General features: G+C 36.7%; 2 protein-coding genes across 8 annotated transcripts in view; both read right to left on the bottom strand.

The window, feature by feature from the left end:
• The window catches only part of Rabgap1 (RAB GTPase activating protein 1), a 163,358-nt gene that overhangs the window by 52,857 nt on the left and 94,528 nt on the right, over nt 1–15,973 (bottom strand). The gene's annotated exons all lie outside the window — the stretch shown is intronic.
• On the bottom strand, nt 11,438–12,484 carry Gpr21 (G protein-coupled receptor 21). Its single transcript, XM_027944646.2, has one exon. The coding sequence runs from the start codon at nt 12,482–12,484 to the stop codon at nt 11,438–11,440; it is 1,047 nt and encodes a 348-aa protein (XP_027800447.1).

Here is a 15,973-nt window from a genome sequence, read left to right as displayed (position 1 = left end):
ATGTTACTGAATAAACTGTGATCTTCAATTTCACTTAAGCAAAATCTCTGCTCTTCAATCTCACTAGCAGTACAAACATTACACACATCAATGAAGACATTCTAGACCATCAATTTCATTTATTTCCTCTAACAAACATTTCTGAGGTTGTTACCAGTAATCAAGAGAACGTTTTAGCTACAAAATGAACACAATGTCAAATTTTAATTTTTTTGATGGACAGCACCAATGGAAAGACTATTTTTATTTCACTGAACTCCAAACCTAACATTTGTTTCCCTTCTTTCTAAATCAGCTGGAAACGCCTGTTTCTAAGAGCCAGACAAATGTTGAACAACTTTTTTGACTTATTTGTGTGGCATTACCGAATCTAAGGGAGATTTGATCCTGGATTCCAATCCCAGCTGTGCAACTAACTTTATCACTACTCTGGGTATGGCCCCTAAGGGATCTTTTAGCTCTGTCCCATTACCTAAGCAAAAATCATAAGTTTACCTCTAATTCCTAATTAGATCCAAATCTGTTAGTCACTTATTTCAGGCTTTGATTAGTTTGTTTCTGACTTTATTCTTCACTATGACCTCAATTTGAATCCTCTACTCCTTTATCCTATTCACAAGGAAGACAGCTGCACGAGCTAACATGTATTGAATGCTTACTGTGTACGATGTACCATGTTGAGTTTTACATGCATTAGCTCAATTAATGCTCACAATACTTGAATGTTATTAGTGTTATTAGCTAAGACAACTGAGACTAACAGCAATTGTGTACTTTACCCCAACTCTCACAGCTATTAAGTGGCAGGGCTAAGATTCAAACCCAGATCTGTTCCCATCTCAAGCATACACTTTAAATCACTACATAACACAGTGTCTTTATTCCTTAAGTATATAAATGGCCCCTCTTATGATGGGGATGTTACTCAGTGGTAGAATTCATGCCCAGCATGTGCAAGGTCCTTGGTTCAGTCCCCCGTCCTACAAAACAAACAACCAAAAAGCTCCCTTTCATGAAACCTTTGAAGCTTAAAAACCAAAACTTTAATTTCCTCCTGAGATCAATTACATTAAATAAATACCTTTTTAGCACTTTGGCCTCAAATTTCCTTTCTATCTCTGAAATATTAAAGGTCTCACTGTAAACCCCAATGTTTTTTGATGAAGTACAATTAAATATTGTATGTGAATCTTAATGTCCACGAATCGTATAGCACCACCTTTTTGGAAAGCATTTTCTGAAAGCAGGACAAAAAACATAAAACATCAGTATGAACTGGAGCAAATCATCAACACAGGACAAACTTGAGAGATTTATAATCCCTGAGATAAGGAAGCACAACAGGCTGCTCCACTTTTACAATGGGGCTTTCTTCTGGGGGTCTGTGCCAAATTTTGCAGTGCCGAAAGTCACTAGGACATACTGAACTCTGGGCAAAAAAAAAAAAAAAAAAAAAAAAAAACACTAGGAACAATCTTTTACTGAGTTTTGACCATGCCACCAAGCACAATCCTACATACTTAAGATATGACAGTATCTACTTTTCACAATAATTTTAATGAAATGTTGTTATCCTATTTTATAGAATAGAAAATCAAGCACTCAAATTCTAAAAGTCCATGTTTCTTTTCACTATCTTCCCCTTTCGGAGGGACAGAAATAAGAGAAATGATGATATAAGAATATGCAGTAACCACATGAACAATTTTAAGATTAATTTATTAATGTAACATGCACCTCATCTTGAAGAGACTAGTATGATAGTGTCACCTTCATTCAAAGATGAGGATCATTCTGAAGTTCAGACAGATTATCTAATTAATTATCAGAAGCAGGGTCTAAATTTGGTTTTATTTCCAGTGCTCTACAGGCCACAACACACATCCTCAATAAAATGATGTTAACATTTAGTGGAATGGTTTCAATTCCTACAAATATCATGTCATGAAGAAGGGAAACCTTTAAAAATGAAAAAGGCTTGGGTCAGATTTTGTTCCCCAGAGGCCACAAATGGCCTTCTTACTTTTCTCTTGTGGGGAAGAGGGTTCCTAGCTATACATAAATGGCTTTAGCAATGGGGATTTCCTTACTTTTTCTGGAAAAATTTCAGAAAAACATCATGTCGTCTAAATGCTTTCTCCCCAAAATACTGTCTTACCAACTCAATTCAATTCACTGTTGTTAAAAACTGTAGACACAAAATTTGAAGTTTTATTTTGGAAAGACTATTATTTTCACATTTGAGGCAAAGCCAACATAATCTCTTTGTAAGAAGACCTTAAATGACTATAATCATGATTATTTAACCTAAAGCTATGTTTCTTGCTTTGTAAAGGTTTTGTTTTTTTTTTCATGTCCCATCATTTAATAAGTTGTAGATCACTTTATTATGTTCTTTCTCTATTGATCCTTTGGGTTCCTTTAATCCTGTCCAGTTGGACAGTCCATGTCAATCTCATGCAAAGAATGGGAAGGCTGAGGAAAGGAACAAAAGAAACAAATCCTACTCTACTCACAGCCTCGCCCATCTTATACAGTGTCTTGGAAGGAAATCCATCTAACATGTACCTCCTTACCTATGAACTTCAGATAGTATTACGCATTCCTCTCATGATCTCGTAATGCTGGGTCTTGTATTAGATATACTTAAGCACCAGCATGGTAAACACATATACTCATATGCATAAATATGAATGTATTACATTCACACATATATGTAATATATGTGTTTTCATGCATTCCTTCTCATGATATGAAAGAAGAATACAGCTGAGGACAGAGGCACATGCCTGCAATCCCAGCGATTTGGGAAGTTGAGGTAAGAGCACTGAAAAGGCAACCCTTAGCAACCAAGTGAGATTTTTGTCTCAAAATTACAAAAATTTAAAAAGGGCTAAGAGTGTAGCTCAGTAGTAAAGTATACCTGGTTTTAATCTCCAGTACCAGGAAACAGAGAGAGAAGGGGGGTGGGTACAGAAGGAGAGAGACGGGGAGGGAGGGAAGGAGGGAGGGAGAAAAAAATATGTATCTGCTGTCTTCCTTGGTAAAATTAAAACTAAGGGGCTGGGGACATAGCTCAGTAATAGAGCACTTGCCTAACACAAGATTCCTGGCAAAACATACACACCTTTAAAAAAATCGGAGAAGATTGACACGAGGCAGATGATATAGTGGATTCTTACCAAAAAGTTCTTTGAGACTGAAAAATGTTGACGAGATTACAAAAGGGCAAAAATATTGACTTTGTCTATCTTTCTGGAAGGATGAAATGAAATGATGAACAGGAAACTTCTCTATAAAGAGCCATAGGTGGTTAGTGCTAGTGTGCCTTCATTTCCTACTTCAGCAGTATGTTATGTTCTAGCCCAGGTTTCCTCCCTGGTTTCTTTTTTCTTCTGCTAAAATTCATTTGCCTTTTTTCTTTAAGTGTGAGAGTGTAGTTGGACAGGAAGTAATTATTTCACACATAGACTTAACCATTGGGGATGGGAGTGGGGGTAGAGATTGAACTCTGGGACATTTTACCACTGAGTTACATCCCCCATCCTTTTTATTTTGAGATGGGGTTTCTCTAATTTAAAGCTGACTTCAAATTTTTTCCTGATTCTCCTATATCAGTCCTCCAAATCACTGAGATTATAGGTGTGCACCATTGCGCCTGGCTTCTCATAAAAATTTTTATCTTAATGAGGTTTTCAACAAGATATCTTTGTGCTATCTTCAGCTATGACTGGCATCCGGAGTGTCTGGTTCAATTTCTCCTGTCTTTTGCTGGGATGGTAAAAATCAGTTGCTTATTTGGGCCAGCTTAGGATGAGAATCAGGGTAGGTGGGGCACAGGTGTAGGGGTAATAGTGTCTAAACGTTCCTTATATAAAATTCTATCAATTCTGTCTTCAGCTTCATATTACCCTATGCTTGAAGGGGCATCCTAAGAATCGAATTCCAAATTAGTTACTGGTTCCATGGACAAATAAGCATGCTTTTTTTCTTTTTTTTGGCCCTTCCCCACATCTTGACTTCAGGATTCAGCTTTCCTGATTATGTGGAGTCAGTTACCACTTGTCCACTGGGTTTCTATACTTCAAAATTTTACTGACATTAGTCATCTGCCATATGCATTATACCTTTGGTGTTCTATTCTTATGGTGGAGTTAACAGAAATAAATATGCACATTCAATCTGCCATATTTTAGCAGGAAATTTATATTTCAAGCCCATGAGTTGGCTTATCCATTGCTAAAATACACAGACCTTAGAGTCAAAGAATTGGATTTGAATCTTAACACTCCCTTACTATTTGTGTAACCTTGGGAGCATCTTACCCTCTCTAAGCCTGTTTCCTCACACATAAATCAGGAAAATTAAAAATAACTAATTAGGAGGTTCCTGTGAGAATTACTGAGGTAAGAATTTAGGCTTTAGAATCAGAAAGACCTGGGTTAAAATTCCATAACTTTTGCTTACAAGCTATGTGACTCTGAATCTCAGTTTCCTTATCTATACAATGGGACCACTAATAGTCACTAGCTTATACAGTGTTGGTAGATTTAATTTGATAAGGTTTATGAAAATCTCCTGAAACACTAATGAGCCTCAGGAAACATTTATTTTGTTGTTTATGCTACCTATGCCTAGAACTATACACATACACATACTTGTGCATATCCCAGGGCATAGCTGAGTGAAGCCAAATTCCAACTCCTCTGCAAAAGTAACATGGTATACTAGAAAAAAAGCAATGAATTAGAAGCAGAAGTCTGAGTTTTATCATAAACAGATGTGTGCCCACTGGGCTGGTTTCCTGTCTACGCAATGACAGAATGAAACTAAAAGATTATTCTAAGGTCCTTTCCATTTAACTGCTCCTATATCCCCCCTTTGCTAGACACGATCTGACTTCTATATATTTAATGTCTCAACCCTAATTATCTGACTTACCTAATTTTTGTGGATATTTTCATATATCTTACTTTTCTAAGTAGGCACTACATAAAAACCAAAATGAGCTGTTCTCCTAAACATAAAGAGATTAAGTCTGCCCTTTGAATAATTATCAAACATAAAATGAGTATGTTTTATGGTAAAAGATAAGACCTGTGATATAAAATAATCTTAATCCATTAAGTCACAAGTTCTATACAAGATGATAGTGTATAACGAGTTAAAGAGAAAAGAATGAGTTGCAGGTTAGCAAGACTACTCAGAGTTCCAAGGAATTTGACTAAAATGTGACAAAAGAAGTAACTGAATTTAAAAAATAGTATGTCAATTAGAAAGCAGGTTAATCAGTACTGGAAGCAAAGATGATTTCAACTTTTAACATGATCCAAATGATAAGGTTTTCCTAAATGTAGAGACTGGTCTTTGGCCTTAGTCTAATACCAGTAACACATTACAGAATCACTTTCTGAGATTTTCTCCTCATCTGCATATGGTTTGGCTTCCCCAAAAGATCTACCATCATGGAAAGAATGCTCCCTATTGCTAGCATTTATTTCTAATTTTGAAATAATAAAGTGACATAATGATTTTACATGTCAGCACCATGTGAACTCACCCTAAGAATCAGGACCTATTGTGTGTCCCAACAGGAGGCTTTCATGAATTCCACCAGATAAAATCACTCTGTGAGGCTTCTTGGGAGACAGATAATCATAGAATTTTTCCACATAGAACATTTGGAGAGTATAAAGTTCTACAAGAAAACAATGGCACTTCTTTACATCCCTCTCTGAGGCTAGTGATACTGCCTGGCACACAGCAGAGTTTACTGGATAAGTATTTCTGGACTGCTTCTTAAACTTTCCCTAAAAGCCACTGCCTCTTGCATAGTACTGTGTTTAACAGTAACTTAAGAGATACCACTTCTGCTAAAAGCACTGACTCTTTACTTAGGCCTGCTAGTGACCAATGGGTAATTAAAGCAGGATTAAGCTTGGCATCTATGTCTTCATTTTGTATTTGTCTTCAGATTCTTGCTCAGCTCTGCACATAGACATGCTAATCATCTAAGGAATGTTCATTTAAAAATCGGTAATACAAGGTTTATTAGTTCCAAATTTACCTAACCCGTCAAGACCAAGACAAGAATTGCAAGAACATCTGACTGTCAGCTTTTGCTGCATCAGACTCTTGGAATGGTGCCTAAAAGTCTCAAGTCATTGCCTTCTTCCAGGAACACAGGTCTGAGAAGTAAACATCCTGAGCAACAGTTGGAAATTACTCCCCTCAAGTGACAAAGAACTTCTCTGGAGCCACTCACAGAACCAGAACTGAGAGAATGATAACCAGACCACCATCTGACCAAGACTGCTTAATTATGCATTAATCTGCCCTGTCCCAATTCTTCTTTGATTTGAACCTAAAGCCCTTATCAGCATCTAGAAGTCAGGGCTGAGATGCTGGATCTCACTTGCCTTCCCCATAGAGCCATACTGATTCACATTTGTTTTCCTGCTTTTCATCATTACCTTTTCTGTTTGGTGTTTATAGTGACTGAACCTGGTTTGCTGGAACCCCAGTTTGCCGTCAGGTCTCTGGATGAGGAGTCTAGTAACAATATGTTGAATTTAAGGCTACTATCATTTTTAAAAGATGAGAATTTTATTTTTGTCTCTTTTTTCAGGTCTGGAAATTGCTAAATAGCATGGAGTACGATTTACCATTGAGCTTCAAAGATTTTAATGTGGGAAAGGTCATCATGACATATAGCTATTATGTCCTTACTTGTAAAAGCATGGCAGATACAAATAGCAGTAATCAGTTTTATCTGCAAATCACTTTACAATTTTCAAAGTACTTTTATATTCATTATCTGAATTTAATCCTCTAAGTAAGTAATCCTATAAGGTATTAAAGGACCATTAGTTTCTTTTCAGGAAGAAATTAAGTGCTTACTTACTAAGCTTAATGAACTAAACAGTAAGATAAACATAGATTTTCAAATTTAACTTTTTAATCCTATCATGATGCCCCTTGTCACTCAAACTATGAAAGGTCAAATGACTCATTTATAGCCATAAGAAGAATCTACAGTATTTCTAGGATCTGGAAAATAATTACAATATGCATTTAATAAATATTTAGTTTTCCTCAACCTGAAATAGACAAATTATGCAAAAATAAAATCACAAAAAGACTTATGAACACTTTTTAAAAAGGTCACAGTACCCCACTTCTCCCATCCTTAAGCCTTCCAAAATCTGCTCATATAACAATAAATTCTGGTTTGTCAATAATTTATTTCACAAATCTGTTATGATACAGAAACACAAAGTCAATGAAATTAAGATATTTCCTACAAAGTCACTGTGTAAAATTTTCAAATAAACCTAAAAAGCTGAGTAAACTCTTTCCAAAATCATTCTACCATCTGGAAGCCTGTGTCACTTGAATTTTCAATTTCAAAGAGATAGACAATGCATTTGTGGTATGAAAATTCAAGTTTTCCCAAGTTTTGAAATAATGAGATACATTATTCAAGTACAAATGAAAAGTCATTATAAAAGACTTAAAAAAGAATTTATCAAGCAATAAGGCTTAAAGTAAACCTTTTCCAAAACTCTTACCAAGATAGAATTCTGGGTAAGAGTCAACAGGATCATGAAAAATTCAAATATTCATGGAAGCTAGAGAGAAATTAAAGAAAAAAAGGTGGGGAGAGAGCAGGATATCAGGAAAACAAAAAGTAGAACAGTGGAGTAGATCCAGGGGAAGGGAGGAGGAATGAGTAAAGGGAGCAAATGCAGAACAAAATTGATCAACTTATCCTATATTGCATCTATGAGTACATCATAATGAATTCCACTTTTATGTATTAACTATAATGACCAATGTAAAAAATAATAAATAGATGGAAGACAAGTAGAGTAGAGGAAGGGAATCAAGGGGGAGGGAGGAGAGGAAAAGGGGAGGTTCTGTGGACTGGATGAGAATGCTCAAGCCATGTTACATGCATTTATGATTATGTCAAAATGAACCCCACTATTGGGCTGGGGATGTGGCTCAGCAGTAGAGTGCTTGCCTGGCATGCACGAGGGACTGGGTTTGATCCTCAGCACCACATAAAAATAAATAAAATAAAGGTATTGTGTCCATCTACAACTGAAAAAATAAATAAATAAATAAAAATTAACCCCACTATAAAAAATAAAAGAATAAATTTAAAAATTCAATTATCAATTCTGGTATAAGATAATGTTCTTACTAAAGTGGAGCACTAGTTCACTTATAATTGCTTTTTATGTCTATAAGGAAAAAACACATCTTCATTGAAATCACTGCATTAAAACATATAACTCATTTACAAATAAAACAGTATAATCTTATTTTAAAATTTACTATGAAATAATTTCCAATACAATCTCTAACAGTATTCCTCTGATATAAACTTATTTAAATAAGTCCTCTGCTACTAGTCTTATACCATATTAAGTGAAATGAGCTATTCAAAGTATTTGAGTCTAAAAATATACTGTTTTCTCATTCTGAACTAGTTGGTTTGGTATTTAAACTAAATGTTATTAAATGCTTCATTGATAAACTCCCAAAATATCATGCAGAAAGTAATCACACCACTGAAGACTGGAACTATGAACCTATTGGCCCCCCTCACCCAATACATGCACATACAACAAAACAAAAACCAAAATGAACAAATGGCAGTACAGAAAATGAATGTGAGAATAAAAGAGCTGATACCTGGAAGAAATCTTAGGTTTCCCTGAAGACAAGAAAAACTGGAAAGATAACTGCTATTAAAAAAGCATCAGGTGGGGAAGGACACTTTTTATTTTTCTTAAAAATTACTGATCTACTTTGCTTCCACTTTTGTTGGACTCAGATATTAACAGATATTCTAATGCTTAAAAACACTGTCTAATAAAATCCAAATTTGGAACTAGGAAAATAATGAAAATATCTACTTAAAAAAGATCTTATTAAAAGAACTGTCTTTGCAATCATTAAAAAAAAAAAAAAAAAAAAAAAAAACAGATTGGCCAGGCCTACTGGCACATGCCTGTAATCCCTGCAACTTGGAGGCTGAGGCAGGAAGATAGCAGGTTCAAAGCCAGCCTCAACAACTTAGAGAAGCCTTAAGCAACTTAGTGAGACCCTCTCTCTAAATAAAATATATAAAGGGCTAGAGATGTGGCTCAGTGGTTAAGCACCCCTTGGTTCAGCCCCCAGTACCAAAACAAGCAAACAAACAAAACCACATTGGTTAGCCATTACCAAAAAATTTAAATAGGTATTTTCTTTTTACAAAATGAACACCTATCAGAGCAAAAAATTAAAAAGGCCCAGTTCCTTTGATCTTAAGAAAGTAAAATCCATTGATTTAACATCAATTTTCTATATAAGTCTTTAAGATTCCCATATTTACTGAACAAAAAATTCATAAGCAAACTGCAAATCTGAATAGGTTACATTCTCTAGCAGATATGAAAAAAGGTAATTTTTTTACATCTGTACCATTTTAACAAATATGAAATATGTATGATAAAAACTATTTTTCAGAATCCAGCAGTAAAGGTTTTCCACGTGAAACAGCAATTCAACAAAGTCATTCCTAAACCTAACTTGCAATTTCAGTATGAGTTCTAAATTCTGAAATAGCTTAGAATCAAATCTGCTAACACTAAATATAAAGAGCCAGTAAGCTTTTGAGAAGAACTGAGAATCTGATGCTTGAATGTTTATATAATAGTCACTTAAAATAAAAAAAAGTTTAAAGAGAAGACATTTGAGGTTAAAATCAAACTGATTTTAACTGAACCTAAAATCAAACAAATGTTGGTTTTTATTTTAAAAGGGCAAGGGATTTCTAACATCAGGATGGAAAACTAAAACATATCTGCCTGTTTTATAAATATCCATGTCCTTTCTTGGATTCAGAAATCCACTTTAGACCACGTCCCTTGGGTTTCTTCTATCTTCCATCTCCCTGAACACCACTGCTGCATTCAGATACCAACATTTAGCCAAAGGCAGAGATCAAATAAGTCGTCTGAGGAAATATTTTATGCCTAGAGCTGCCAGAAATCCTTCTCTCCTTTTAGAAAAGTAAACTTCTTGCTTTAAAGATAATCATTTTTAAGAACAAAACATGATACTATACACAAACACATACCATTCTGATAATAATTCTAGAAAATGATGATAAAATCCTATAGATTTTGCCAGTGTGTTAGAAAAACAAAAATGAAAAAAAGACTTAAAGAAAAAACTGTATGCCAAAAGATTTTTTCTCCAGTAAAAAAAAAAGCAATAAAAGAGATTCAGATTAACCAGAATCTCCCCTTCCTTCACTCAACGTGGATTCTTTAACACTGAAAGAATGCTTTCCAAAATTAGTTTTTACTGTATTAGTTGATTCTATTTAACCACGAAGAAAACATGTCAATTAACTCCATTTTAAAAAATGAGTATATTACAGTGAGTGTACACATACATATTTACCCCACTCCCTGGGCAGGATACTGAACTCAGGGCTTTGCATATACTGACCATGTACTCTACCACTGAGCCCTACCTCCAGCCAATAGTATATTTTGACTTGATTACCTATGGCACTCTTCTGCTTGCTGTTCTAATATTTCAAAAGTCTTTGGATAAAAAAGAACAAAAAACACTAAAGTCACATTTTTATATATTTTCACCGTTATCAACTATACTTGCAATTAATTTTAGCTCACTGAAATACATTTTGTCATGAAAGAGAAATCTAACTCAACTCAAATATTCTCAATATACACAAACACCTGGGCAAAAATATTGCATCAATTACTTATATGCACATGTATCAAAATCTCTGTGAAGCATAGCACAAAAAAGTAGCTCAGTTTTTCATGAACTATGAGTTGGTTGCACTTTTACTTCTGTGGTTCATTGCAAAATTTTAAAAGCAATGTTTAATTGTTCACATTATTCACCCCATTAAGAGTTCTCTCAAGAGAATATAATGCAAAACATTTGGCTGTCTAAATGACAGTGTTGAAACTTGCAGTGTACAGATAAAAAAAATTAAATCCCTATTAATTTATCAGTATATTTTAATATTCCCTGTTGAAAGATATCAATAGCACAGGAAGTCCAAATGCTGGAAAGAATCTAGAAAAGTGACAAGAGAATGATGACTTTTAAAATGCTGACGCTTTTTCACACCCAGGTTCAGTCACGCCAGCTGGAGAGAGGTGTTAGGTATGGCTTTATTCCTTTAAATCTGAGAAATGTAGTCATTTCCATGACATTTCAAAAACTGGAACAAGAGAAATTTATCCTCATGATCCTGATTCTTCTGATTCAAAATCACATTTAGGAAAAAATTTCATGCAAACTTAAAAAAAAGATATTTGGATAGATCACTTGTGTGCTATTGCTTAGTCAAATTATTCTGTCCCCGATTTCCTAGTGAACTAGTGACTGAGCCATTTCAGACATGACATCCATTAAGGGGGCCTTTGCTCCTAACTGTATAAGGGTCCTTGTCAGTGGTCTGACTTGCACAAGTACACACAGCCCCTGATAGGCGTTTAAGTCCTCTTTGGAAGACACTGTTGGACAGACTATAAATGACACAATTGCAGAAACTGTTACTAATAGCAAGCCAGGTGGTCAAGAAGGATACGAAGCGGTTGCTGTGGCCAGTGGAACTCTCCAACAAGAAGTAGATAATATAGGGCAACCAGAGGACATAAAATACACTAGTGATGCGGAACAGGACCATGGCATAACGCTTATCGGGACAGGCCTGTTCTTCCCCAGTCTCCCCACTCTGGCTGCTGAAGCGGGCTTGCCTTTCGCTGATTTCCTTTGTATGCTGTTGGCAGATGCGGAAGATGTTGAAATATGTGAAGCAGACAATGAGGGCTGCTGGGGCATATAACATTATCACGATGAACAAGGTGAAGTATGGGTCTGTGTGCCAGGACTCCGCACACCACTGAAAGACATCTCCATGATATCCAGGTTTGCCCCAGTGGAAAAAGGAAGGCAGGAAGATGAGGGTGGAGTATAGCCAAATCAGGAAAATACACAGGCGTAGTCTCCAGGGTGTAACCAGGGTATTATACGTTAAAGGCTTAGTGATGGCAATGTATCTATCAATGCTGATACAGGCCAGAGAAGCCATAGAGACACTCTTCAGAACTGATACTGCAAAGCCAAATATCTGGCAAGTCAAGGACTCCTCTAATGGTAGGGAATAGTGAAGGAGTGATAAAGAAGGGACCAAGCAGCTTACCCCCACCAGGAGGTCAGCATATGCCATTGTCTGGATAAAATAACTTGTAGTGTGATGGTTCAACAAAGGTGCACAGTGAAATACAAAAATCACAATGATGTTGCCAGAAATAATCAATACTGTTAGAAAAACAATAATCAGCACTTCCAAAAGGCAAAAACTGACAGTTTCCAAGTAGTCAAATGCCAAGAGACAAAAAGGGTGGCTGCTCTGATTACCATCCAAGGTGGAGTTCATCTTGAGCTCAGGAGTGATCTCTCACTTCATGCTGCCGCTTGGCTGCTGCCAACAGTTCAAAGGAGCAGCTGCTGTCATTGCGGTCAGCTGTGCATGTGTATAATACTGCCAGAAGAGCCTCAGTCCCCAAGCTCCCGATGCTGCTGCTCTGATGCATTGCCTGCAGTGCAATTTCCCTTTAAATCCTTCTTGGAATAGGGAGAGCCAAGAGCCATCGTCTGGCCAGTCCCAGACGAGGCCATAGTGCCAAGTTCACCATACATATAGCACCAAGGGAGAAAGGTAAATTTTGGGGACAATGTCTTCAGGCCAAGTTAGGGTAGAGAAAAGGGCTAGAAGAAGGGAGGAAGATTAGGAGCTTCAGCAGGAGTTGTAATGAGTCTCCTCTGAACAGCTGATAGAAGAAAAGGAGAAAGCAATTTACATTTGCATCCAGTGCCCTAAATCGAAGAACCTAGCTAGCCCAGGCTGCTGTCACCCTTCCCACTCCACCCCTTCTGATATCACTACCACGGCTACAATCAATAACACCCCACATAACTGGTCCTTACTCTAAAGAGAAGCAACACCACACCAAGCTTTCAAGATAAACATAAAACAAAAGCAATCACAGATCAATCTACCCCCATTTTCTTTCATTTGAGTTGTTTATAGAATCTGCTTATGGTAATTCTGAAAACATTTCATTACAATCACCACTAGTAAAATTAGCCAAGATTCACTTATTTTTTCCATGAAATCCAATGTAATATTTTACATCTGAAAACAATTTAATAGAATATAACTGTTTAACTCAATTTCAGTGTTACCTGTAAGTCTGCACGCTGCAATCCAAACAAAAGCCACAATACTTCCTTAAGAGAAAGCCTTGCAATGCAGGAGTGTGCTTCCCTCCTGTGTACTGCAGAACTGAGACACAGAGGGAGGGGATAAAGGAGAAGGAGGGGAAACAGGGAGAAGAGGGGGCTTGGAAAAAGGAAGAAAGGGGGAGGGGAAAGAAAATGCATGCACATGCTCTGGCATCTTTAGCAACTCATTAGAATGCATTGCCAGAGAGGTGCTCCTGGATTTCCAGACTGCACAGTGGGGGAATGGCTTAGTACACCCGCAGTGCAGCATTTAAAAGCTGTTTCCTCGTCTGTCTGGAATCCCTCTCTTAAGCAGAAAAGCAAGGAAAATTGGTAGCAAGGAAAATGGGTAGTAGCCAGGGCAGCGAGTCAGGAATTAGATATGAATACATTTCCACAAAGGCAATAATGGGAAATTCCTATTTTCTTTTAGCATTTTTCCAAGGAACAAAGAATATTAAAGAAGAAGTGTGTTAACTGTATATGGCAAGTGAGAAATCATAATTCAGCTGCATGAGAAGTTCTAGCTGAACAGTTAAATATTCAGCATTTTCTCTCTCATGATTCACTGGATATTCACCAGTTTCAAGAAACTTTAAAATCAGTTTTTCAAGATAAAAATAAAGAAAATGTTCCCCAATCTGATATACAAAAAGCACACACACACACACACAGAAGTAAGGTTGGTCTCCCACACACAATATCTTTATTTTTATGTGGTGCTAAGGACCAAACCCGGGGCCTCATGCATGCAAGGCAAGTGCTCTATCACTGAGCTACAACTCTAGCCCCGACATTTTTTTTTTTTAAGATACATTTTTAGTTGTAGATGGATACAATATTTTTATTTTATTTATTTTTATGTGGTGCTGAGGATCAACCCCAGTAGGTGACTGACACCTGGGTAGGCCACACCCAAGGACACAGTAAGAGAAGGGGACACACACAAGGCACTTCCATGGAAGATTCTATCCTAAACAGGGCAAGGGGTTATATTACAAAGGAACAGGTGAGCATAGCTTCACCCACAGGGCTATAGCAAGACACACCCATGCACGAGACAATGACCACATTTCTGTGACTGAGCGCCTCAGCACCCAGCCAGGGAGTGTGACCCAGTCACGTGTAAGGTTGGTCTCCCGCACACAATATCTTTATTTTTATGTGGTGCTAAGGACCAAACCCGGGGCCTCATGCATGCAAGGCAAGTGCTCTATCACTGAGCTACAACTCTAGCCCCGACATTTTTTTTTTAAAGATACATTTTTAGTTGTAGATGGATACAATATTTTCATTTTATTTATTTTTATGTGGTGCTGAGGATCAACCCCAGTGCCCTCACATGTACTAGGCCAATGTTCTACCACTAAGCTACAAGCCCAGCTCTACATTTACATTCCAGTAAGTTCAAAACCTTTTATGTCAGGTGTGGTGGTCATACCTGTAATCCCAGTGACTCAGGAAGCTGAGTCAGGAGGATCACGAGTTCAAATCCAGCCTAAGCAACTTAGAAAAACTAAAAGCAACTCAATGAGACTCTGTCTCATTGGGTTAAGTGTCCCTGGGTTCAATCCCCAGTACCAAACAAACACTCCCCCCCAAAACAAACAAACAAACAAAAAAACAAAAACCCTTTAAAGCTCCCTAGACAGACATTACTTACAAGAACTCCCTAGAGGAGAAATGACTTCATAGAGACACCATGGTTTAAAATTATTTTCACAAATAAAACTTTAAAGGGATCTACTATAGTTAATTGCTCTATTGGAGCATGCAATGCACCAGAAAGTTCACAACAACCTAATTTCCTATAGAACCAGACAGCAAAAGAACTCAGCTGTGATATGAAAAATTGTGCTCTATATGAGTAATAAGAATTGTAATGCATTCTGCTGTCATGTATTTAAAAAAAAAAATAACTCAGCTGTGAAACACTGGAATCATGGCCTGTATTTTGGGGCAGGGCTCAAACACTCCAATGGTCCCTCAGTATCTAAGGGAGACTAGTTCTGGGAACTGTGTCAGACACCAAAATCTGTAGATGCTCAGGTTCCTTATAAAAAGGGTGAAGTATTTGCATTTAACCTACATAATCTTCCTGTATCCTGATTACTTGTAAAACTGATATAATGTAGATGCTATTTAACTACTATGTTGTTTAAAAAATATTGTCAAGAAAAAAAGTGTGTGTAAATATTCAGTACTGAAGCAACTTTTTTCAATTAACACTTTCAATCTCTAGTTGGTTAAATTTGGGGATATGGAACCCACAAATATGTAATCTGTGGATACAGAGGACCAATAGTATCTGATTTTCCACAATGTTAAAGTTTAAAGAAGGATCAACCACTTACTTCAGGAACCTCATTTTAGAGAAGAGGAAATGAATGGTCATAGGTACAGAACCCCATCTGAGTTCAAGGAAGCTAGATAGAGCACTAAGACTAGTACTCAGGATTTCAAACTTTACATCCAGCACTGTTCTTGATAAATCAATCCCCTTTTATTGTTGGGCATCCACAGGCAGGTTCCTGTGAGTAAGTATTATTTAATCACTGCCTAGTAAATCAATCTGCTTTATAATGAAATCATAACTAATAATTTGATAATGAACTCATAACTAATAATTTGATAATGAAAT

This window comes from Marmota flaviventris, chromosome 13 (assembly GCF_047511675.1).
Source record: "Marmota flaviventris isolate mMarFla1 chromosome 13, mMarFla1.hap1, whole genome shotgun sequence".
NCBI classification, from domain to species: Eukaryota; Metazoa; Chordata; class Mammalia; order Rodentia; family Sciuridae; genus Marmota; species Marmota flaviventris.
The sequence above is the reverse complement of the archived record's forward strand: the minus strand, read 5'-3'. Positions and strand labels throughout refer to the sequence as shown.